The 25,645-nt window shown below is 43.1% G+C and overlaps 1 protein-coding gene across 1 annotated transcript; it reads left to right on the forward strand.

Moving 5' to 3' along the window:
* Nucleotides 1–1,476: 1,476 nt before the first annotated feature.
* Nucleotides 1,477–25,645, forward strand: ANXA2 (annexin A2). Its single transcript, XM_059482026.1, has 13 exons — nucleotides 1,477–1,571; nucleotides 5,973–6,032; nucleotides 9,629–9,728; nucleotides 15,229–15,323; nucleotides 18,070–18,183; nucleotides 20,104–20,194; nucleotides 20,644–20,723; nucleotides 21,040–21,099; nucleotides 21,696–21,789; nucleotides 22,505–22,600; nucleotides 23,564–23,622; nucleotides 24,247–24,373; nucleotides 25,277–25,645. Exons 2-13 carry the CDS (start codon nucleotides 5,985–5,987, stop codon nucleotides 25,330–25,332), a joined length of 1,020 nt encoding a protein of 339 aa, XP_059338009.1. The 5' UTR covers nucleotides 1,477–1,571; nucleotides 5,973–5,984; the 3' UTR covers nucleotides 25,333–25,645.

Consider the following 25,645-nt stretch of genomic DNA (forward strand, 5'->3'; position numbering starts at 1 on the left):
ACCAGAAAAGGTGTATTAACATTATTTTCCCCTTCTGGAATGACCAGTTCATGTGTCCACTCTCTTGCCTCCATGTTTGAAGTCGAGTGTAGTATTTCCTAATATTTCTCCCTTTTTGTACTGCTGACCTTGTTTCACCCCAGGAATTGCAGCCTGTGTCTCTCAGCCCATGTTCTTGTGTCTTTTGTGTTTGCCAGCTTTTGCCACTGCTGTTTTTATGCACCTGGCTAAGCCTAAAACATTTTTACCCCATGTCTGCCATCTCTGTCTATGCCTACAGAAAATACTTACACTAGCAGAGACAGGTATCTCTTTGCAGAATTAAATCGACTGAGTGGCCACATATTCTTGAAAGAACTGTGCACATCTATTCACCTGCAGGGATTAAGAAAACCACGCTGAAGTTACAGGAATGACTGCTTGTACTGGAAGTGGGGAGTGCTTGCTTTTTTCTGCAGCATTTCACGTCAATTCTCCATGCTGTTAAGGTGAAACAATCATCTCAAGTGATCCAACTGAAGGTCTGCAAATGCTTTTAAACTGTATTTGTCCCTTGTTACAAGTGCAACACCTGGACTCTATAATTGAGTTTTCACTACTCGGGCTGGGAGAAGCTTTGATTTCCTGTCCGTGTGTTGGGTGTGGTAGGCCTGTTCGGGTTATCTGAGCCTGATAATGAGTCAGCCTCAGAGCAGAGCTTGTGTCTCATTCTTCCAGCATTTATTGCTTCTGCCAGACGTCATTCAGGCTTCTCCCTGCTCAGATACCCCTGAACTCTGAGCACGGCTCGCGGGAAGCAGCCTGAGCCCCGCCTGCCCATTGCAGGGATGGTGGAATCAGGCTGGGCCCCACCTGCCCATTGCAGGGATGGTGGAATCAGGGAGCGCCCACCTGCCCATTGCAGGGATGGTGGAAGCAGCCTGGGCCCCACCTGCCCATTGCAGGGATGGTGGAAGCAGCCTGGGCCCCACCTGGCACACCGATGGTGTTTTGCTGTGTACGAGCGCAGCTCTCGCTCCGGGGCAGGGAGGGCCCGGCTTGCCGGGGGCGTTCGAGGTGCGGGCCCTGTGCTGTGCCCCGAGAGCCCCAGCGCTGCCAGAGCCGCGCTGCTCTGAGTTACCCAAAGCAGGGGCTGCAAACACCCCCTGCTGCCCCGGGAGCGCTGGGGCAGGGCTGGGGGGAGGCGAACGGGGCGTCCTGCCCCAGCAGCTGCAGGGTGGGCGGCCAGCGGGCCGGTGGGGAAGCGGGGCTGGGGGCTGAGGGCTGAGCCCGAGCCCTGCAGCCCAGGGCGCTGCTCCCGGCGCCGCCACAACCTCGGGAAGCCCCGGGCGTCCGGCGGGGCACGGGTGCGGAGGGAGAGGCTGCTCTGCCCTACCCTCGCCCACCCCGTCGCTGTCCCCGTCCTGCGGCGGAGCCGGGCGCGGCCGGGTGAGTCAGCGCCGTGCCGGGGGGGCGCCGGGGCGGGAGGGACCCGCCCGGCCCTACAAAACCCCGCCCGGGCTGCCGCGGGCCCCAGCTGCTGCCAGAGCCGCCCGAGCCGCCGCCAGAGCCGCCCTGCCCGCCCCAGACAGGTGAGCCCTCGGCGGCGGCGCGGCAGCAGCGGGGGCGGCAGCGCCGCCGGGCCGGGCTGCGGGCGGGGGTCGCGCTGCGGGAGCCGCCGCCGCTGCTGCGGGGGGAGCGGAGCGGGCAGGATGCGGAGCGGGCTCCGAGCGGGCAGGATGCGGAGCGGGGCCGTGGCTGCGGCGGCCGCCGCCCTCCCGCGCCCGGCTCCCCTTCCTCCGGCCCTGCCCGCCCGTTACTTTTCCGTGCTCGGTTCCACGTTGGGACGGTGGGGCCGCGGGCGAGGCAGCCCTCGGGCAGCTTCGTGCGCCCCGCAGCAACTCTGGGTGTGGCGACAGCGCTCAGGAAAGAGGAACCTGTCCCAAACTTCCCCAAACTTCCCCAGACAGTGATTTCTGCTCGTCGTTAAGGTACACAAAGGCTCCGCTGGGTTGACCAAGGTACCGTAAGTTCGCTCCTCGGTGCGGAGGCTTGCAGAGGAGCTGTGCCGGCCGGCCAGGCTGGCTGTTGGTGTTCATTCAGCTGGGGCGAGGCTGGAACTGCTCCGCAGGCACGGCGCAGCCCCGAGCCCGCCGGGGACAGCGGCCCCTGCCCTGCCCTTCCCTTCCTTTCCCTTCCCTTCTCGCCCGGGGTGCGGCCGCTGGCGCGGGCGGCAGGAAAGGGCAGCGGGAAAGCCCAGCAGGGCAGGGCAGGGCGGGGCCGGGTGGGCAGCGCCCCCTGAGCAGCCCCGGCTCCTCCCCGCTCCCGGCCCGGCCGGGGCTCTGCCTCCCGCCCTGCCGCTCCTGCCGCTGCCTGTGGGCCGTGAGTCAGCTCGGACGCCGCTTCCCCCTCCCGTGAGGAGGGGAGGTTGGGCACAGGAATGTTGCCAGGTACTTTAACTGATAGAGAAGTGAAACGATTTCAGCGCAGTCATGCAGAAGAGGGTTGCGTGCTTATACGTGGCAGCTTTACTTGTGTTTAACATCAGTTCTTATGTTCATATTCCAATGCTATATGTGCACAGAGCTGCAGACCCCGACAGACAGCGCAGGAGTGAAAGGCTCCTGGAACCAGTGTGCCCTTGAGCGATTTATCCTTGTGTGTGCCTTCTGCTACTAGAGCTGGTTGTGATAAACAGCCCTAGTGGGTGTTTCCATTGGCCAGTCTTTGGTAGTTTGCCTTGATGAACCAAAAAAAAAAAAAAACCCAAAGAGGTTTTCTTGTAAAGTCTCAAAAGTGAGAAAAGTGAGAATAACTTGAGTTGAAGAAACAAAGGTCCCTTATTTTGTATGTGCATGGTATCTTCCTGGAATGGAACTTCCTGAGTTATTAGCAGTGTCTGTGGAAGAAAATGGTTCAAGTAGTTAGTGGTAGAGCAGTTTAATGGGGTTCTGAAATGCTTTTCTTTAAAGAAGATGATTTTTATTTTTTTTTTTTTTGCTCCAAGTAGTGGCTTTAAGTGATGTGCTAACCCTTATTGGGTGATTTGGGGAGATGCAGCCTGGCCTGTTTGTACTCCTGCTTAGCACTGTAAATATATGAATGATTTTGAGCCCTTGTTTCATTTACAGCAGATGCTGCAGGTCCTCCTCACTCTCCCTCCTCTCTGTTAGCAGGCTTGCCCTAGTTTTTGGACACAAATGTGTTCCAAGTGGAAGAGTTTCCATTCTCTCATTCCGGGGATGCCGTTTCCTTGGCTCAGATGTCTGGGAACACCCTTTGCTCATATCTCTGCGTGGTATAATAAATGCTTCTTAAAATGCTAATTCTGCTGATTGAGCAATGCAGTTGTTTGTGCATACCTGAAACTTTTCCATGGAACACAGGGGGTTTTTCCATAATGTGTGTGAGCTGGCCCTGGAAATCAAGATATGGGGCTGCTTTTAAATTCATGTTCTTCCTTTACCAAAGAGTTTCAGGGATAAATTGGTGAATAGAGACTGGGCCAGTATAGTAACAGAGCTGTAAACCAGTGCCTTCTGGGAGAGCTGAGGTCAAAACATGCCATCTGTTTTAGCAGAATAATATGATTGAGGATTGTGTAATGTGCATTTAGAAATTGGTTGTAGAAACTTGCCTTAAGGTATTGAAGCATTAGTTTACAGCTGGAAGGTAGAACCTGATTCCTTTCCAGTGCAGGAAGAGCAGGCTGGTGCAAGTATTTTCTCTTTACATGTTCAAACCCATCCAGGACTTGTCAAAGCTGCATCAGATAAAATCGGTCCATCAGAGAACAGTGAGAGTCTGTTCTCAAATACGAGTGCTTTGCAGAGCAGGGTGTGACAAGAGCTGTGTTTGTTCTCTGGGTAAAAAAATCGTTCTCTGCAAAGATTCTTGCAAGAGCTCCCTTTTTTTTTCTTCAGCCAGCTTGCTGTTGATGGGCAGTCAGTTGCTATAGCATTGTTGTGTCCTGGTGATATGAACCTGGAGTTCCAGCTCTATGTGAGGGTGTGTTAGTTCTGTTCCTGGACTCTGATCAAGTCTTTTGTTCCAAGAAACCTGATTCAGTGTGGTTTTTAATTGATTTAGAAACAGTAGTCATGCAAAAAGCTGTTCAGTGATTTGGGTTTTTTTCATGTGAAAGGTTATGCTGCAGTTGCTTTGTTTCAGCTCTCACTGGTGTTTTCTTGGTGACAAGACTAAAGGACTTCAGTTGCTCATCTTTGGTAATAGTTGAAATACTGTCAGAGTACAAAGGTCTCACAGGCTCTTCATTTTATGGAGAGTAAACATCAGGAATTTCATAACTCAGGAATATATATGAGTCCCCTCTACCCAGCATGGTTTATAATGCCAACAGCTGGTAACAGCTTATTACAACTTCTGGAGGCTGTCTTTAAAGGCCTGGGTTGGATTTTAGCCCTGAAAAAAACATTTATTCTCAAATATATCAGTGCATGGCCGTCATTTTGTTCTGTCTTTTCTTCCCCTGGAATCCTACTTTTTGTTGGAAGTCAAGTTGCTTTTGTTATTTAAACCTAGATTGTTTCAGAAGATGGAAAATTCTCTTTCTGTGTTCTAAATGAGGAAATGTGAGACAGCAGCAGTTACATTACAAATGTACTGTGATTTTGCTGCTGTGTTTTATTCTTGTAGCACTAGCTATTTTTGCCAAAAAATTTCTTTGCTTTTCTCCTTACAGGAGTTAAAACAAACAAACAAGCAAACAAAACAACAAGAACAAAACACTTTTTCCTAGAGTTTTAACCAGATCACCATTATCAAGAAACTTTAAAATAGTTCTTCTCTGGTTCCCCAAGTCCTTAGCTGGTCATTGGGTGGAGAGGAGATTGGTTCCTCTGGGGAAAGCCCCATCCCGTCAGAGCAGTGACTGCTGGAGGATTGAAGCCATCTGAAATCCAGCTGAAAGGACCAGAGGACTCCTGTCCTCTCCGGAGCCAGCTCCTTTCCCTGTTTGATGGTGCTGGGCTGTAGAGGTGCTGGGAAAAAAGCTTTCATTTAACAGCAAATAATGTTTGCTGCAGGTGCCATCCTGGGTGCCTGGGTAGCAGTGTGAGCAGCAGTGTCTGTCCTTTCTCTGGAGAAATCTGAGAGCAGGGTTTGGGGAATGCATCAAGCCTTTTAAATATTGCCCCTGGCTTACAACCTTTGGAAAAGCTTTCCTTAGCTGAGGGACCCTTCCACTGAAACAGCAATACAGCTCTGGCAAGCTCCCTGACCAGAATCCAGAGTTTAAAACATGCAAAGTGTTGTAACATAAGTTTATCACATCAGTGTTTATTTCTGCCATGGATATAACCCATCTCAGGGCTGGGATTTTCCCTGTTTTTTTGCATTTACAAGGAAGATGTTATCCAGGTCATGGCAATGGAGCACTGATATTAAGTTGCCATAATGGCTCTTCTTTTTAATCTAGTCCTTACTACCTCATCTCTGATAATTGTGTTACTAAGTGGTGTTTGTCCTGGAGAGCTACAACAAAACCACAAGATCCAGATCCAGGGTTAAAGATTAAATGGGGTTATGGTTTTGTTAAATGCCTGCAAGAAAAGAAATAATTCCACTGCATTTCCTGAGCACTTGAGGAATTGGGCATGTGAATGCTACTGCTCGTTGCTGTTCTTTGAGCTGGACCAAGCTATAATGTTTCTGAGTAATTTTCCTGGTCCTGAGTTTAGGCAACTCTGTTTCTGAGGCAGAGATTTCTCAAATTCCCCTCTGAGTATTTAAAATGCAGAAGAAATGCTCGTTTAAGGAATTTTTATAGTACAATGGAATGAAGACCTCTTGTTGCTGCATTATTAATGGTGGTGTGGCTTGGGAACTCTTAAATCTTCTTTCCTGCTTGTTATTAGCAGATCCACTGGACTGTGTCACTTGAGGTGCTGCAGTGCTTCAGGACTGGTGGAACACACTGATGGAACTGTAAATATATTTAAATCTTCTTTGTACTTTTTTTTCTCTTTCTCCAGCATTCTTTCAAGATGTCCACTGTACATGAAATTCTAAGCAAGCTCAGCCTTGAAGGAGATGTAAGTATAATTATCTAAGCAAAATAGTTTGTTTTACTGAAATGTCTCATCTTGTTCCTTTTACAGGACTCTGCACCAACAATTGTACTGAGCTGTACAGTTTACAAGATTCCACACATCTCTTAAACATTTTATTGGCTAAAAACCTCATCAGCAGTGATCAGTTTTCATCCACAAACCAGCTGTAAACCATAGGACAGTTACATGATTTAAGGATGTTACATGATTTAATCCAGGATCCTCCTGCTGGGCCTTATCAAAGACATCACAGGGAAAAAAATGTCTGCATTTGTGTCCCTGTTCCTTCCAAAGGAACAAGTCAGTTAAGGATGAGAACAGAAGATGAAAATGAGTTTGCTTTTGCTGATACCCTCGGAGTTTTTTTTTTCCTGTTAAAAATGGAGAACATTATGAGAACAAAAATATTGGGGATCTGATTCCTGTAATGGTTATCACCAAAACCAAACTAGCTCTTGAAAAAAATTATTTTCTCAAACTTACTTTCTCTTTGTCTGTTTTAGCTTTGATTGTGTATTTTTCACCACATCTGCACTTGGTTTATAATTTTATTGAAATACCAGAAAGCCAAATTCTTTGTTTAATTTCTTCAGTTGCAGCTAGATGGTAGAGTACCACTGTGGTATCAGCATATCATGCCATGGATTTGTGGCTCTGTGATTGTCACTGAAGAGGAAGTGAATCCCATCCATGCATTATTTCATCACGTTCCTAATGAACTTGCTACACATATAAATCTTACAGCTGGTAGCTGCAGGTCTGAGCTTAGTACAAGCAAATATTTTGCCAATTTTTGGTACTTATTGTGAAATTAATTATACCAGACTATGTTTGTAGAAGAGCTGTTGCAAAGAACTGGCCAGTGCACTGTAGGTAAGCAGTAAAACTGGTTTTGTAGTGCAAAAACAGTCAAGTCTTCAGCTTTCATGGTTGTGAGTTTCAATGGAGAATTACTTTTGGAATAATAATTAAGCAATCTATTCTCAAGGGCAGAAATGCTTCTTCCCTGATTCTTGCAAGTAGTTGCAAAAGTCAGATTTGAATACTGTTCCATGGAGCATTTCCCTCAGAAATCCTGCTGCAGTGTCAGAAGGCTCAGGCAGCTCCTTGTGCTCTGAGCTGGAATCCAGAATTACTGAGTAGCTGCCCTGTGTAGCTCTGCAGCATTAGAGCAGTTCCTCTGAGCAGTGGTTTAGCAAATTACCTGATGTTAAACACAGAGTTGGGCCAGCAATGTTTCTCTTACAATTTAAACCTTGAGGGTATAGAATGGTTGTGGCTGAGCCCCAGTGCTGTGCTGTGCCCTGCATCAGTGGTACAGGACCTGATTTGAGTGAAGGTGAAGGACCTGATTGCCTCAGCCTGCCTTCCTTTTTCCTTTTTCCTTTTCCCTTTCCCCTTTTCCCTTTTCCCTTTTCCCTTTCCCCTTTCCTTTCCTTTCCTTGATCTATGCTCTCAGCTTCTGCACCTCTCTGCAAGAGTACAGAAAGATTCTCAGAATACTTAGGTGTCCTGGTGTTTTAGGTTAAATTAAGCCTCTGAAGCTGTTAGTGATACTTGTTTCTCCCTCATTTTTCCCAGTAGGATTAAATTTCTCAAGCTCAGAGGAAGTAAAGCAGGTAGAGGACCTCTGAAGCCACTGAATGCATAGGGAGAAAACCAGTTTCTCTGCTTTAGTTTGGCCCAGACAGGTGGTGCATTTGCACATTATCTGGACTTTTACTGCCACATTGAAAAGAATTTTGTACTGAACTAAGTGGAAAGTCAGTTTGAAAGCTTTGTCTGAAAACACAGAGTACTAGTACTGTGGTACAGCAGTGTACCAGAGTAACTGAGTAGCTTGGAATTGAAATGGCTGTTTTTCAAAGGCAATCACCCTGATAAGACCTGTCAGGTGTCAGGGAAACTCAGTCTGACTTGGTGCATGCCTTGGGTGGAGGGACAGAGGGGAAATGGCCACCAAATTGCAAATATGCTGTGTGTTTTGTTAGTGTGGGCATCATCCTTGCAGTAAACTACTCCATCCAAATTACTCAGCAAAAACTTGGGGCTGGGTGGAAGGAGAGGTGCCCAGCTCTGCTGGGGTCACCAGGGGACTTGTTTGAGATGATGCAGAGTGCAGGTCAATGAGCAGTGCCCCAGGATGGGGGTGCCTGGCTCAGGAATCTCTCAGGCACACGGATTTCTCTGAGGCTGCATTGCATGTCTCCATTTACTGTTTCCATTGCCACTAAAAGCAAAGGCTGTGTTTTGTGGTGTGGCTCTGGGCCAAACTGGGGCCACTTTGCTGCTCTGAACTGCTGGTAAGAGACAAAAGAAAATGATTCAGTTTACTGGTGCTTTTTTGACTTCCCATCTCCACAGCACAAAACAGATTGCCTGCAGAAGGCACAGGGGCAGCTGCCAGAGGAATCTGTACAGAACAGCATGACCTCTACAGGGATATGGTCAGAATTAGTCAGAAACCATGGAATTTCTTAGTTCAAAGTGCTCCTCTTAAAAATTTGCATGTAAAAATATTTTCCAGGGCTATTAGGGTAGCTTAGCTCTTTTCATTAACCCAGCTTCCTTTTGGAGTTAGAGATGGAAACAAAAGTTTCTGGGGATCTTTTCCAAGAAAGCTTAGTTGTTCATTCACTTAGGAAATGGCTGTGGCAATTTCAGGTGCTAGTAGCTCTACCTCTCTGCCAGAGGTTTAGGTTTCTAAATTGACCTCAGCAGAGTGAGATTTGTGAATATTACCCAGCTACTTGTATGAGAATCTGTGGTTTAATTTAACCCTCCGCTGGGAGGTGCTAACAAGCTGTTAGCTCCCACTGAAGCAGCTGAGAAGGGTTCAATCTCTGTTCTGGTCACCCTCTGTTTGCAGCTCTAATCCTCAGAGAGGACCATGATAAACAGCTGATCAAATCTGGTAACTTGGAAAATGCTGCATCTGTTTAGTAAGTGAGCTTACCTGCAAGTCCTCATACTCTTGGCATGGTAATCTGAAATGTCATTTGGTTTTCTAAGCCTCATGCTGCTTAAAGCAAGGATCTGGAGGCCAAGAATTTAAAAAAAAAAAAATTAATAACTTCTGCTTTCTAGAATTATGGCCTTAAATAGATTTTTTTGTGTGTGTGCTATATTTAAAGTTCATGAGACAGTGCACAAAACTTTTTCTAACTTTATCATTGTTAATCTTCAATTTCATTCTTTTTTCTTTATTATCTGTAGCCTGTAATCAAAAGTAAAATATTGACTTCAAATTTAAACTACCTTCCTGTAGTAATTTTCCTTCAGATCTAGTCAGAAAACTCTGGATTTTAGAATATTGATGTTTAGTGAGTAAGCTTGGAAGGTGTTGGGTTTTTGCTGCAATAAATACAATATCTATCTGTATATATTCTGTAAGCATGGCTGTGAGGGGATTTCTGGCAGTACACATGAGGAGAAGAGGCTTCAGTGGCTCTTAGGAGGATTCCATTTCCACAGATACCTGCTGGTAGTTCTTGAATTTAAACATCGGGCTAAATACCAATGTGTTTCAGATTGAAATCTGAAGGGTTTTTTTGTGGTTTTTGTTCTTTTCCCTGCAGCATTCTCTCCCTCCAAGTGCGTATGCCACAGTGAAGGCCTACTCCAACTTCGATGCTGACCGCGACGCTGCGGCCCTGGAAACGGCCATCAAGACCAAAGGTGGGCCCTGGGGCAAGGGAGAAGCCTGGCTTGCAAAAACCAGAGCAAGGCTGGCTCTCAACACCAACATTTTGATATCCTTACTCAAGGATACCTACTTTGGGAGGTGTTGGGTTCCTTGAAATCCTGACCAAGTTAGAATTTGAACCCTCTAAGTGCATGCTCTGAATGTGCTTTTAAGTTTGCAGCCATGAGTTGTTGAGGTTATCACTTTTTTTTTTCCTCTCTTGATTCATCAGTACTTCAAATTCTTCTTCTTTTCTGCCACTTGAGAATGAAGTGTCAGCTCCTTTGGCAGTGGGCTCTGAATCATGGATTTCTACTGGATTGTCGGCTTGGACGTTTCTTCCTCCTTTCCGCTCTCCAGACACCGGCATAGGGCTGGTTTGAACATCTTTATCCTGAGTTTTGAACTAAATAAGCATTCCTCTTGTATTAATTTGGGGTCAAAGGAGGTCCCAGAAACTAGTATCTGAAATGAGTGTGCAGTATTTCAGGGCAGTGTGAGCCTGTCAGAGCTGGGTTATTGGACAGGCATGGAAACCATCAGGAGAGCGGGAGTGTGGAGTGCAGCCCTGCAGGGATGCCTTGGGACACTCCTGGGGCTGTGCTCCTGTCCTGGGACAGGGAGTGCCATGCTTTCCACTCTTGCTCCAGGCCAGGGAGCAGCAGCTGGGCGTAGCTGGAACCAGCAACAATTTTGCTTTCGTGTCAGAGAGAACTTTAAAAGCCAAACAATTTCTCATCAGAAAGAAATGCTGTCTTCCATCAGTGCCAGCAAAGCATATGTTTGACTTGCTATAAAATGTAAAATATATCCCCTCCATAACAAGCACAAGGCATTCTTTCACAAGATTACTTAATTTAACTAGAGAAATTCCTTATTAGAGTGGATTCGCTTCTGATTTTGAATAATTTATTGTTTCTTGTTTTTAAAAAAAATTCCCTGATGAGTTATCTCTCTATCTATCTCTCTATCTATCTCTCTATCTCTCTATCTATCTCTATCTATAATCAGGTTTTGTAGCAGATGCTTTGTATATATGTAGAGTTTTGTCCAGACTTTATAATTTTTTTGTAGCTCTGATTATAGGGCAAATCTAGACATTTCAAGTACACCATGAGACTCTCAGGGTAGGTACAAACTTACATATTTGAACTCTCAAGCCGCTAATTACTGCAAAAGGAAATTGCAATCTCCTAGGCAGTACAAAAGCTTTTCCAGTCAGGAAGGTCAAGCTCAAGTTCTCTTTCCACTTTCTCTCAGCAAATTAAGCAGTGCAGTTAAGTTACATGGAAACATTTCAGTAGAGAGATGATTTTCAACTCTCTGAGGGAAAAATAAGGAACTTACTCATGGACCTGCATGTTTGTAGGCTTGAGCTTCTGTCTGCTTATTAGTTTGTTACCCAGAACTTCTTCTGGGAAGGTGGCTTTAAGGGGAAAATCTCTTTATGGTTTTGATACCAGATTTCCACCCTAAAGAATCTCACAATGGAAGTATTCTTGTGGGGAATTAAGTATGAGAGTGTTATGACCCTTTTTGAATGCTTTGGACCAGGATATTTTCATCTGTTAATTCAGAATATTTGATAAAATGTGAGTTCTCTAAAATATATGTAGGGTTTTCCTCCAATGAGAATTCCAACTCATCCAGACAAGAACTGGTGTAAAGAGCTGTGATGTAAAGAGCTACCTGCAAAAACGAGTTTTAAAATAATTCTGGGAAATATCTGAGTAGTAGTAATAAAAATATAACACCCATATTGAACAGACTGTCTACATCCACATTTTCCTAGAAGTATCACCATTTCTCTAGCATTTAGTTTACACTGAATGTGGGAAGTAGAAATAAGCAATGTAAGTTCTCACAGAGTGAAGAGGAGTATGACTTGTTCAGGTTAAAACAGCAAGAGAGGTGAGTTGTAAATATATATGCAAGCTGGTTTGTGGTTGGAAATTAAAAAAAAAAAACCAAAACCTGGGCATGTAAGAACCATTTGGGAGGCTTTACTCTCTAAGGATAAAGGACACCTGGTATCTGAGCCCTTCATAAACCCTTCAGATAAAGCCCTTGGGCTTTCATTGTGTTGAAAATGGAGGTCTGTACATGCTTTAATGGGCCTGTATTTCACACTCACCAAAGCAGTCTTTCCAATTTCTTGGAAGTTATAGCACTGCCTTGGAAGTGATATCTTGTGGAGTCTTATCTCTGGCTATACCTTATATAAACAGAGCTTGAAGTCTGCTGTTTGCCATCAGGGCAGGCCAGCTTGGGAGAGTTACCTTATAAATAATTCTGTGGTAATTATTATATGGTAATGGAAACTCCCAGAATTAGAGTAATGAATCTCCATTTTAGTGATTCTTCTGTAAAATGGCCAAAACTTATTTTACTGCCTGAGCAGCAGCTGTATATTTGGTTTAAGGAAAAGTTCTAGGGCAGAGTGTGTGACTGTTGTGCTCTATGTAATATCTCAATATTTCAGCATTAATTCTTCAGATAGTTCCTCAGAGTTTGCTAAGCCATGTGTTCATCTGTGGGGACCTCTGGGAAATACTGTGATGTGTTTATTTGGGCTTAGATCTACCTGCAAAACCTGTTCTGCACAAATGCATTGTCCAGCCCTTTGCAGGGCTTTGAGTGGAGCTGAATTAAATGCAGAGGGTTTATATAGATCCACCAGACTAGGAAGGGAGATGTGCAAAAATGTCTCCAGGTCATATAAAACCTTGTAGTTAGCAATTGTTCAACCTAGAGGTTGCATAATACAAATAACTTGGTACAGTTCTGGCTTCTTCCTTTTGGTATAAATGCCATGGCTAAGTTTCATTTTTTTTTGCTCTTGTGTTTCTGCAGCAAATTCATTTAGTGCCTTGGCATGTCCTTTGTAAATGTTGGCTTTTTGCTGCATAGGACAAGAAGCTGTTTAATTTCTGTGTAATGCTCTAGTGTGCTCTGTGTATAGATCAGCTGATGTACATGAACCTAAGCAGGAGAAACTATCTAGAGGGGCACTAACAGAGCTTATGTTAGATTTCCTTTTCTTTTTTTTCTTGTAGCAAAGACAACTGCTGAAGTGTCTCTTTTCTGTTTCAGAATTATTTCCTAGCATTGACATTTTATGTGTCTCAAGTACTTGTTAAATAATTTTGTCAGACTAGGTTGTGAATATTTGTTACTTGCAGCCTTCTATTGAGGACTCATGGGATACTTTTTTATTCTGTGGCTGGCAGACTTCAGGCACAGGTTTGTTGTAAGAAAGGGCTTAGAACATAGATCTGTAATAAATTCATTACATCCAGAAATTGCTAAAACAATGATGACATGTAAATCAGTCAGTTCAATCTTAGAGAAAGGTCTTCTGTTTAGGTGCCCATAACTTCTGATAGAGTTTGTAAGATTATGAAGTAAACTTGTTGGTGAGAGAGGGCAGTGCCTGAAATCCACCAAACTGCATCAGTCACATATTCCAAATATCAAAACTGTCACTAAAGAAATATTTCATTGCAACATGGTTTGGCTTTGGTGAACCCTTGCTAAGCAAAATAGCAGAACTGAAATTATGGTCTTGTTTTATCTAAATTTTTCCCTCTTACCCCATTTATGTTCATTTCCTCATTTTTGCTGACTGAGTTCCAACACTGTGATCTTACCAATGCCACCACTTGCCTCTTTAACAAGAAAAGCTGTTATTAAGCAGAACTTTTCTTTCCATTTCCCATTGATAGAAATGCAGGGATAAAGATCTGCCTAGCCAGAATAAACTTGAAAATAAACTGTTTCATTGCCTTGAAACTTTCAGAGACTTTAGCAAACAGCAAAGGAAAGTGTTGGAGCTGCTGTCCTGCTGTGCCCCACCTCAGCAGCTGTGAGTCAGCATCCTGTGTGTGCAGCATGATTCCCCAGTGAGAATGAAGTACAAACCCTGACTTTCCACTGAATGCCAGAGCCATGAGTTAACTTCATATTTCCATGGCATCTGTATGAGAAACTTGGATGCAGTCAGTCATTTGTGGGCTTCTAATCTGAAGCAATTGTGGTACAACTTGAAAATGTCATTTGCTTTTTTGAATGCCTAGAATGTTTTAAATTCAGAATTTATTAAAAAGCTAAGACATTGGCTTGTACTGTGAGCCTGCAAGAGCTGAAAGGCTCAGTGTCTGTGTGTGGCCATTTCTGGACAGGGAGAATTTGTTTTCTTTTATAATGTGGGAACACTTTAAAATGTGCAGGAGTAGATTATGGCTAAATGTGCAGTCAGCCTGTTTGTAACTTAGACACATTATGCTTTCCAGGACCTTACGGCATCATTTGCAGGCCCAGCTTGTGTGAATAAGAGGACTGATGTAGGTCTGCCTCAGCACAAGCTAGGGACAGGAGGCTACCAAATATAGGATTTCATCATGAAAAATGTGGTGAAGAAAGAGAGAGAATTTTTGGATTAAACTTATAATTTTAGACTCTGCAGCTAATGGCTAAAAGGTTTTTTGCAAGATTCCTACTGTATAGGATTCATTTTTATATCATCTGTTGCAGTTCTTTGTTTCAGGTTACTTTGGGTAATAGGGAAAAGAAATGGAGCTGGATTCTGGCAGGGATCTGAGTCCTGCTAGTAGCTACTGATCCAGTCCTTACTTTCTGGGGTTTTTGATGAAGAAATCATCTTTTACACTGATGTGTGTGCAAGTGTGAAAGAAGGGATTCATAACACTTGCATTAAACAGAGAGCTCAGGTGAAGATCTGGGCTTGTTCTGACCTCTAGATTAGAGCCACCTGTTTGCTTCAAAAGCTGAGAGTTGCACTGAAGTGCATGGATTTGGAATGGTTCCCTTGAAAGTAAACCTTCACTGATGTGCAGTTCACTTTCTTAAAAGATAAGTTGGGAGTTTGAGCATCCACATCCTCTAGGTGTGCCAGTTACAGCTCAGCATGGATCTTCAGTGATTTCAAAAAGAAGTAGCAAATACTTAATTCTTCCAGTGTCAAAAATCCTTTCTGTCTTTTGAGCCTCTGAAACATACTGAATTAAATATACTGGTTTATTTTCCCATTTCCATGTTTGGAGTGATGGATTAAATGGCTTAAGCAGAAAACATAACTGCTTTATCAAGAAGTCTTAATTGAAAAAATTCCACTAAAATGGATGACAGGATAGGCTTTAGTAAGTACAAGTTTTAAAGTCTGTGTTCACGAGCAACTTTTTGCAGAATTCTGAGAGCTTGAGAACTAGTGCACAGACACATAAGTGAAGCACAAGGCAGGGTGGCAAAGCTGGTCACAAACCAGACTTTGAGATGTGTCCAAAGATCTGCATCCCACCCAAGGTCTGGACTCCAATTGGTGGCTTTTCCCACAGCCAGGACAGGATAAACACTAACTAGTGAGAGCTGCTGAGCTCTGCTGCAGACAGCACATGTGCTCTGTTTGGAGTGTTGGGGAGCATCCTGATACAGGAACAGGGACAGGAAAGCTTCTCTAACTTTCTGTCTTTGTAGGTGTGGATGAGGTCACCATCATCAACATCCTGACAAACCGCAGCAATGAACAGAGGCAGGACATTGCTTTTGCCTACCAGAGGAGAACCAAAAAGGTAGGAAAATATGAAGAATTAGTAATTATTGGATATTTTTCTTGTGGACAGTTAGATTTTTCAGGGTTTGTCTTTTCACTAAAATTCAAGATGCATCTACTTTGTCCATGCTGTCACAGTTTAGGACTGATAGAACTTTGAAATATATTGAATGTGCACAATTGTGACTGCAATCTCTTGGAGATGGTGGTTTCCTAGCACCTTCAGAAATCACCTTGGGATCCACAGGATTCCCTGGTGAAATCTGCTAAAAATACTGAGAAGTCACTGGCATGAAGTGCCTCCATTTAAAGGAGAGAATGAAAGAGAGGTGCTTTAGGGGATTGGGTTTTTTTCTTTTGATTGGTTTATAATTTTTGGGGGGTGTTGGATTTTTTGTTTATTTTGTTTAGACAACTCAGCATAAGGGAAGTGTTCTGTTTCTGTTCACACAGGTATCTTAGCTGAGAAAGCACTGCAGTCATTTGTGCTATGAGCACTGCAGCTGTGGAATAGTGATGTAATGAGTTGAACTGTCATTAAAAATTATCCTGGCAGAAATACCTTAGGTACTGATCCATTGATGGAGAGAAATCTGAAAGATGTGTGCAGAATTCTGCAAAATGAGTCTTGCTGTCTGGGAGGCAAGAGCTCTTCTCTTTTGAAGTTTTGAGAATCTTATCATATTTGAAGTTTTATGCCGGTGAAAAAGAGGAAACTTTATATCGAATTCAGAGTATGATGAATGTATCTCTTCCAGGTTTGCCAGACCCCAAATGGTAGTCCTCAAGTAGCATCCCAGAATACTCATCTGAGCCCAAATGTAAATGTAGAGTTAAGTTTTGGGAGTTCAGCAGCTTTTCTGCATGACTGATAGAGGCACATGCAGAGGCACAGCCAGGCTGGACACGAGCATGTGTGCACAGGCCTGCACATCCTGCCCTGGGGACACTGGGACAATCTGCACAGAAATGGACACCAGGCATGAAATGTGTCACTTAAAGCTTTGTTAAATGTTCTGCATGACCACGAAAATGCACAGTCAAGAAAATCTGCAACTTTTTTCATGTTTCTCTCTCACTTTTTTCCCTTGCTGTGACCCAAGAACAAACTGAATTTATCAGAAGTTTAACAAGTGCCAAAGAATAAAACAATCGTATAAACAATGGAAATGTGCAGTAGGAACCACTCAGATAAACATGAGAGGAGGAAGTGGGATATGAAAAGACATGTAGGTATATCTTCTAGGGACAGTGTCTGATGGTTCTCTTTGCCAGCAGTTGTGCAGATTTTGTTGGCACTGTGTTGTGCTGTACTAGGCTGCTTGCTTTGTGTGTTGCAGGACCTATCACTAGATCATAATTTTTAAATGTCACATAGTCTACCTCTCTTTAAATTCCTTTGGGATGAGCAGTGTCTGATGGAAACTCTTGGTTTAGGTTGGAAGGGACTGTAGGTGCCTGAGATGGACACCTTCCACTAGATCAGGTTGCTCAAAGCCCCATCCTGGCCTGGCCTTTTCAACGTTTCCAGCAATAAGTCAGCCACAACTTCTCTGGGCAACTTGTTCCTTAAAATTTATTGCAGAGATATGTGCTGGTTTTCCTGTGGCAGTTCTGAAGAACCCATTTTTACCCAAATAAAGGCTGGAGCATTGTATCCCACAAGGAGTGGTTGTTTCTAGGTCTAAAGCCCCAGATGCCCCAAACCCCCATTCCCTCCCTTGGTCAGTCCATGCAGAAGGTGCATTCAGTATTGGCATAAATTAGTGCCCTGGGTTAAGTGGGTGACTCTGGAAATTACTAAATGCCTTGGTTCATTATCTCTCTGGCACAAACTTCTCTGTAATTCAGCTGAGGTCACTTTCCCTCCCCCCTTTTCCTCTGCCTCTCCAGCTCAGTGATTGTTAGTGAGAAACCAGCAATTGAAATGCAGCAATTCCCTTCTGAATGCTACCAGCTTAGGGAATTCATGGATCTGTGTGAACCCCAGACTTGATCCTGGGGATTTCAGCTTTGTAACTGTCCTGGTCTGATATATTACCACAGTGAAGCTGATACTAGCATAATTCAAGTTGCATCTGAAACCCTTAAGAGGATCTGAGTGTTTGCTGCAGGTTTGCATCCTCTGCAGTGAACATCCCTGACCGTTTCTTTTTCTAGGGCTGACTGGCAATTAAGCATAGGGATTTGGGCTGCAATCTTCTGATAGTTTCCTTGAAGAGAGGCACAATTTCTCAGTGCTCAGAGATGATTTTTTATCTCCTCACCTAGCTGTTTGGGAGCTGGGCCTTCCAGTGGAATAAGTGTGCAGTCAATTTTCCAATGTCTTAGCCAGTAAAGGGCTGGGATAAGAGGAAAACCACATAAAATACAGTGCTGCTGGGAAAACTGTGGGAGTGTGATGGAGCAGCAGTGACCACAGCGAGACAAACTCAGATCCATCTGTGCTTATTAGCTCCAGCAAGGCATCAGTGCTTCAGGACTGGAGTGAAGCTGTTTAGATGTGTCTGCACTGTGCTTTCCAGCACTGTGTCAGACACTGGTGCACTTCTTCTTATTTTCAGAGGATTAGAAAAAAATTCCTTTGCCCTAATTTCTTTCTTAGGCTTTCACAGCCAGAAAGCTCTTTATGTTTCTGTTTTCTTGTCAGCTGTGTAAGAAACACTGCTGCAGGCTTGGAGACTTAAGGCCCTGCAGGTTAAGTTCTCTGGAGATCAGAAGTGAGCTTTAATTTCTTTTCTTCCATCGTCCCATTTATTTTACAGGAACTTTCTGCAGCACTCAAGTCTGCTCTCTCAGGTCATTTGGAGGCAGTGATCTTGGGCTTGCTGAAGACACCAGCACAGTATGATGCCTCTGAATTGAAAGCTGCCATGAAGGTAAATAAGCTTTGAAATTTAACATTGATGATCTGATGTCACTGTCTCAGGAAAGAACATGGACTTCATATCCAGGGCCATCCTTTTCAAACTGATATTTTGGTTTTTTAGTGCTACAGTTTAAATATCCAGCTGCAAGGCTTCAAAAATTAGACAAATCATGGAGATATTTAGTTTTGAAACTCTTACTTAAATCCTCTCTTTATGGAAAAAGTCATTCTTGTCAGCTCAGGAGTAGCAGCCTGGCTGCTTTGCTGCCTGCTCTTACAAACAATGCACAGCTTCATAGTATGAGAAACCTTTAAGAGAGCAGCTGTTAGCAGGAGCCATCAGATCCTCTGCTGGTATTGATGGGTTCAGACAGTAATTTCCAGTTGTCATATCACTGATCTGGAAAGAACATCCTGTACCAGAGCTGCCCCGTGTAGAAGATGAGGAAGATGGGGCATCAAAAGCAGTCTCTGCAGAAAGAAATATCTGCTCTGCAGGCTTCTGAAACAAGACTTGAGAGGGGCTCATGCCAGTACAGTCACCTTTGCTGGGAAATTGTAGTTATAATTATCTCATCATCACTTACATTCTGAATGTCCTTGTTCAAGTTAGTTCTTTTTTTAAGAATAAAAGACAAGTACTAAGTTATGTCTGAAATTTAGAACATGTCAATAATACTAATTAATTTACTTCTCCAGATGATTAAAAAGGAGTTAATGAACAAATAAGAAAACAAAGCCACCCTCTCCACCACATAAACACACACACTACCCTGACCCCCCCAAAAAAAACTCCTTAAATCCCCAAACCCAAAAAACCAACCCACTATGGAGGTGGTAACTCTTCAACTGTGGGCCAAATGCCCTGTTTGAGTAATCAGATGCTGCCCTCTCCTGGTCTGAGTACAGCCTATCCATAATTTATTGTGACTCAGACTAGTCTGGGGTTTGGGATTAAAGACCAAGCAATTTCCTCACGCTAGTCCCAAATGTAGAATATTCTATGCTCTCCATGGGTTGCTTTTCCCAGATTCCAAGGAGTTCCCATTACTCCTGACCTGGTCTGAATTAGCAAAACCTCTCAATGCTCTGAATTTGCCTGAGCTTAAGTTTGGCTTGATACAGAGAGCATTATAAGCTATGATTTTGGCATCATTTGTTTGTTTGAGGAAAACAAAGTTATCACTGAGGAGTTAATTATTTTTCTATTACACATTCTTGAAAATATTTCAACAATATTTAGAAAATTATATATGTTGCTAGTCTTCATTTTTTCCCAGATGCTTATTAGAGCCATTGTGTAGAAAGCTCTCCTAGTTCTCTTAGCTTTAAGTCATATTAATAAAATTACTGGGGTTTACCCCTCTTTTACTTTTTTTTTTTTTTTATTTTTTGGTTTGTCCCACTTTCTTGCCCCTTCAAGGGGGACATTTTACCCAAAGGGTATTTTGCCACATAATGGCCTCCATTTTCCACACATTCAAGACTGCAGGATGAGACATTTTCCCAGGATGTTACTTCTCTTGAAATCCTCTGGAAAACTATGCCCATTTTTGCCTGCAAAGTGACATTCTCTTACAGATGGGCTTAACAAAAAGCATCCTAACAGGAGGATAAGACCGGAGTTTCTTCCTGTGCTCCCAGTGGATAGAAAAAAAATCACACAGACCATGATAAGCAGACCTTCTCCAGTTGTGCTGGTGAGGAGGCCACTGTCACTGCCACTCAAAGCAGATGCACATTGCCCAGAGAGAACATCTACAAATCTCTAAGCCACTAGAAATATTCCATCTGTTTTTTCTCAGGAGCAGCTGGCAAAAAATATCCCTGAACTGTTACAGTGGGGAAGAGATGTCCATAAAATGTTTTTAAACCATTTAAGCATTGCTGTTCATTGCTAGCTCCTAAGTGAGCCCCATTTGTGTTGCAGGGGCTGGGGACTGATGAAGACACACTCATTGAAATCATCTGCTCCAGAACAAACCAGGAGCTCAGTGAAATCAACAGAGTCTACAGGGAAAGTGAGTTTACTTTGCAAGTTTCCATGTACTATGTCTTTTACACTAAATCACTTGGATAAATTCCCCTCAGTGTGAATTTCATTATTAGAAATCAAACTCGAATCTGCTTTGGTTCTCTGCTGTTTTGTACTGGTGTTCTGGATATTTGTGTGATTTATATAGTTGCATCTTGTTGCCTGATAGCAAACAGACTGAAGGCTGTTTGCTACTAATACAACTTGTGTCTAAATGAAAATTTTGGTAAGCTTTCCATGAGACACTGATTGCATGGACCTCATGACTAGCTGGTAGCAATGCTGGGTTTGATGTGGGCTCGTTTTCATTGTCCTCCACACCTGACTTAGACTGTAGCTGTTTATGTGCATAAAACACAGTAATTAGCAGCCCTTTTCTTGTAAAGGAGTGTTTGTGAGCTACCCTTTGCCTGAAAAGAACTCTTTGTTTCCTAGTGTACAAGACAGAGCTGGAAAAGGACATCATATCAGACACATCTGGTGACTTCCGCAAGCTCATGGTTGCCCTGGCCAAGGTAGGGCTGTTTAGTTTCCCACTTTCTCCAATGTGCCTCAGGGGTGGCTGCCAGTGAAACTATTGGGTTTAAATGCACTCTTAAATTCCCCTGTATTTTCACCAACCTTTGGGGGGAAAAAAAATATTCAAATGTTGAAGGGCAAAGTATTTTAACAGAAATGCAGCAGTTACAGCATTAGCTTTGTAATGGGGTGGAGTATGCAGTTACTCATTTAGCAAATTCAGGTTAAAAAAAGAAAAAAACCTGAATATATGCATAGCAAACAGCTTACTTTCATAGAAACCTTTCTAAAATACTGATATCTTGTTTGAAGGGCAAAAGGTGTGAAGATACCTCTGTGATTGATTACGAGCTGATTGACCAAGACGCCAGGGTAAGTGCTGGTAGTGACCATGAAATATCTCCAGTTGGTCAGGCTTTGGGGGATATTGAACATTAACATGGAAGTGGAGAGCATTTGTGAAATAGGTGTGTGCATTTCAGATTGTCCTGCACAGTAATGTTTGCATGGTGTCAGTGAATCTGCCACTTGCAATCCTGATGCCTTCAGGGACCAATTTTCACAGACTATTTATCCAGTATACAGGAGCTCTCTGGTATTTCTTTTAGATACATGAAGAGAGAGAGCCTTTAACAAAAGGAAATGCATCCATTGCAGTGAGCTTGGTGGCTGTTAGTGCTTGTTTGTTACTTCTGCATCTGTCAAGAGCAGTTCTGCTGAGGTAAACAGAGCTAAATACAGAGTAAAGCTGTAGCCAGAGGTGAATACAAAGCAATTAGTCTTAGTGTCAGATTTAGATCCTTAAATGTTGTCCTGGTGACCTGCTCAACCACGTGTCCCTGTGTGTTTCTCCCACAGACACAGTTCCAGTAGTGCTTGTTTTTCCAATTAGAAATTTGTCTACATTTGCAATGGCCTCTTGTGCATCTCCTGATTTTTTGTGATTTTCTTTTTCTTTCTAACCCCAGGACCTCTATGATGCTGGTGTGAAGAGAAAGGGAACTGATGTCCCCAAGTGGATCAACATTATGACTGAAAGAAGTGTTCCCCACCTGCAGAAAGGTACTATTCAAGAGACAGAATTTTTTTTTCCTATAAGAGAAAGTTATAATAAAATGGTAATGATTTTGTCCCATGTATGATTGAAATTATTGTGAAAAGCACTCAAAAACATAGGAGATCTCATAAATCTTAATTCATGTCCAAGGTGTTAATTTTTTTTAATCTAGTTATTTCTGTGCATGTGTTGATCTCACATTTTAAGTGTGTACAGCTCTTTTTTACACAGGTAAATGCTCAGTTACATGTCACATACCTGAAAACAAAGATGTTGCAAACCTAGAAAATATGGATGCAGGATACCTCGAGAAGCCCTGTGGCTTTTACCTCTGTGCCAGGGTAGCTCAGCTATATCATGTGCTTACATCTGCCAGTGAAGACCCAAAAGCAGCTCTGGTACTGCTGGAAAGCAGCACATGAGAAAAGCCATTTGAAGACTTCTCAGAGCTTAAATCACTGTTGTTTCAAAAAATACCAGTACAGGATAAAGATGGTGTTTTCCCAGATTATGGAGGTGTTCAAGGAAAACAAAAAGGCCACAGCATGGGACCTTTACAAACTTCTGCTTGTATTTAAGATGGGATTCTCAGAAGGACTTGCATGGATATTTATTAATCATGTGTCTCTACATTCCTGTGTCTGTGTTCATGCTTTGGTTGGTTGTTTCTGCCAGTTCTTAGTCTGGTTTTGATTTCACCTACTTTCTTTTCTGTGCTAGTGTTTGAGAGGTACAAGAGCTACAGCCCATATGATATGTTGGAGAGCATCAAGAAGGAGGTTAAGGGAGATTTGGAGAATGCCTTCCTTAATCTTGGTAAGTTACCCTGAAGTAAAGACTGTCCTTATGTGGGATCTTTTCAGGGCTCTTGCAATGTATCATGATAAAGTAGGACCTAGATTCACCCTGCTTGATGAGAAATTAGCTGGGCATGCTGCTGTTGTTGGATCCACTGGTGTATTTTTGGATATTGCAGATACTGAGAAGAAGCTTACTTTTGCCCTCTGCAAGATGTAAACTTTGCTTTCCAGTTAAAATTCAAATGTATGTGTGTTGTGATCTGCTGTTAGTTCCACTTTTATTTGACAGAGGGGCTTAATGTTTGTTTCCCCAAGCAAAGAAAAAGGTTGAAATGGTTCAGTACCCACCTAGGCTGGAGAGAAAACAGCATGTGTGTGTGAGAGGAGGAGACAGGCAGGCAGTGAGGGTGGTAGGGGCTAATTGAAGAGCTGATTTGACACTGAATTCTCTGAAATAGGGAGGCAGGGTGTAAGACTGATACTGTGCCATGAGGTGAAGATGACAAGGATGTCACTGTGTTTAAGAGGGAGTTCTTTAAGGGAAAAATCCATTTCAGACCGGGTGACCTGAGAACTGTCTAGTGCAAATAGAGTATAGACAGAGCTCAGCCTTGAAAAGGAGGCTTCTCATGGATGAGTATACAAGGAGTGTTCCAGAGAGATCGCTTCTAGAAGTGGAACCATGAACTGGGAGCTGTGGAGGAGGGCCAGCATTCTGAAATTATACAATCCTGAAATTATGGCATTTTCATGGAAGGAAACCCTTCCTAAGAATGTGAGCATCTGTGGTTCAGTCACGAGCTCAACCAAATTACTTCTAAGTAGCATGTCAGGAAAAGTATTTTCTCTGTGTCCCCTTTTTGGAGGAACTTTTGCTGAAAAGCTTATTTTGACTACTTATCATAGCTTTAAAAATGGCTGCAGTATTCTGTGTCCTGTGGATGGGCAGGATATTTAACTATTCTTGTTCTCTCTTCAGTCCAGTGCATTCAGAACAAGCAGCTGTATTTTGCAGACAGACTGTATGATTCCATGAAGGTAGGAAAGACTGGTTTTTCTCTCTACTATTTTTTTGTTGTCATTGTTAGCAACTTCTGTTCACATGAAATGTGACTGGCATGTGAATAAATTACTTAATATTGTTCAAAAGCATTCTTTAACCCTTACCAGCCTGGATTATCTGTTCAGATTTCTCTGGTATAGGGAAATGTAGGAAAAAGTTTCATTATAAAGATCTTTATTAGACCAGATGATTATAATTTAGCAAAGTTAGACACATCTTTTGCATGTAACCAAGACCTGATAGCAGAAGAAGCTGTTTATTGAATACCAAAATAAGATATTAAATTGGCCTCAAAATATTTTGTGAAGAAAAAGGAATAACGAGAAACACCTGGTGAGAGGTGGTTCCAGGAAGAGCTGGTGAACCAAAAGTGCTGCTTACAGTCTAAGCTAAATTTGTGACTGCAGGTTGGTTAAACACTGCTGATGGGACAGGTACATTCATGCTCAGATTCTTGCATCATAATAATGATCTACATTAGAAGATTTGATTCATTTTATCTTTTATTGCTCATCTTGGTTGCCTGTAGTTTGCTGTCCTACCATTAATTAATGGTAACATTTCAGCTATTGCAGCTCTAAATGTGTGTCTGCTTGTAGGGCAAGGGGACCCGGGACAAGGTCCTGATCAGGATTATGGTGTCCCGCTGCGAGGTTGACATGCTGAAAATCAAGAGTGAATTCAAGAGGAAATATGGAAAATCTCTCTATTATTTCATCCAGGCAAGTTTTTCATCTTTGGTTTTATATCATGGGCCTTTGCAGCAGTCTTCATTGGATTCGTGGTACCACTAGAATTCATGGGAGGTGTGTTAGTGGCCACAGAGAGAATATTGTATTATTTATGTACTGTGGGAAAACCCACCTTTATCTTCACAGTCTACAGCTGGTACAGTTCCTGTCAGCCACTTGACAGTGTATGTGGGCTTTGTGCAATCAACTGATGTGTTCTGAAAGAGAATTCTGCTCACCAGTCCCTATCCTCAGATCAAAAGAAGAGACAATTGTTCTGTGATTGCTGAATGAAAATAGAACATCTAAATTGATACTCCATTTCAGTGCTCAAGGAGAAGGCTCCTTAGCTAGTGACTTTTGTCCATTTCTGTGATTGGACAGGAGCTACAGGTACTAGATTTTGTCTAACTTGGGGCATAAGTAAAGAGCTTGTGAATCTGTTTCAAAGCTGATCTTCACCCTCACAATAGTTTATGCTACATTATTCCTTGTGTAGATGAAGCTGAGTCAAAATCTTAACCCAGAATCTTTTCCTGAAGGTGTCAATTGTAGATTATTAGCAATTTTTTTAAACTGTGCCCTTGGTGCATGATTTTTGCAGTGGTCAGCGAGACAGAGCAGAATCAAGTCCTTCAGCTTCCCTTTGTTGTGTTACTCTTTTTTCATACCCAAATTTCTCTCTTCTTGGCCTTGCATTTGTATTGCAAGAATGATTAAATAATTTCACTTCACACATAAGTAAAACTCAGTCAAGATAGTCTCCTCCAGGCTGAGAAGGCTTCAATGTGAATCACAGACTGTCCCACAGGTTTAGAATATAATTCATATGCTTACCCATTTTATGGCTGTTTCCTGACATGTATTTTGTATTTTTCTTTCCTTGCTTTACAGCAAGACACAAAAGGGGATTACCAGAGGGCACTGCTGAACCTGTGTGGTGGAGAGGACTGAAAACTGTGATGGAAGAAACCCAAGTCCAGAGAAATGCCTTTTTTGCTCTTCATTTTACTGTAATCCTAGAAAACCTGAATTTCCTAGCTACCCTTGAGTTGCCCTTTCCCTGCCAGAGCCCTGCTGCAGTTTGCTGCCCTGCGCTGTGCATGCCCCTCTCGGCAGCTGTGCTTGGCTGTGCCAAAGCTCTTAACAGCGTATCCAGAGACACTAACCCTCCAGGAGGCACGGGCTCACACGTGCTTGTGAAAAGCTCTGCCTCTCTGTGCAATGTTTCTAATAAAACAAATAAAATGACGTTTTACTTTAACAA

The sequence above is a fragment of the Ammospiza nelsoni genome, chromosome 14 (genome assembly GCF_027579445.1).
Source record: "Ammospiza nelsoni isolate bAmmNel1 chromosome 14, bAmmNel1.pri, whole genome shotgun sequence".
Lineage (NCBI taxonomy): Eukaryota > Metazoa > Chordata > Aves > Passeriformes > Passerellidae > Ammospiza > Ammospiza nelsoni.

Excerpts from the sequence above, each read along its gene's own strand:
- ANXA2 (XM_059482026.1), top strand. The coding sequence starts at position 5,985 with ATGTCCACTGTACATGAAATTCTAAGCAAGCTCAGCCTTGAAGGAGAT. Across the intron at positions 20,724-21,039 it reads TCATGGTTGCCCTGGCCAAG|GGCAAAAGGTGTGAAGATAC; the intron begins GTAGGGCTGTTT and ends TCTTGTTTGAAG. Across the intron at positions 24,374-25,276 it reads CTATTATTTCATCCAGGCAA|ACACAAAAGGGGATTACCAG; the intron begins GTTTTTCATCTT and ends CTTTACAGCAAG.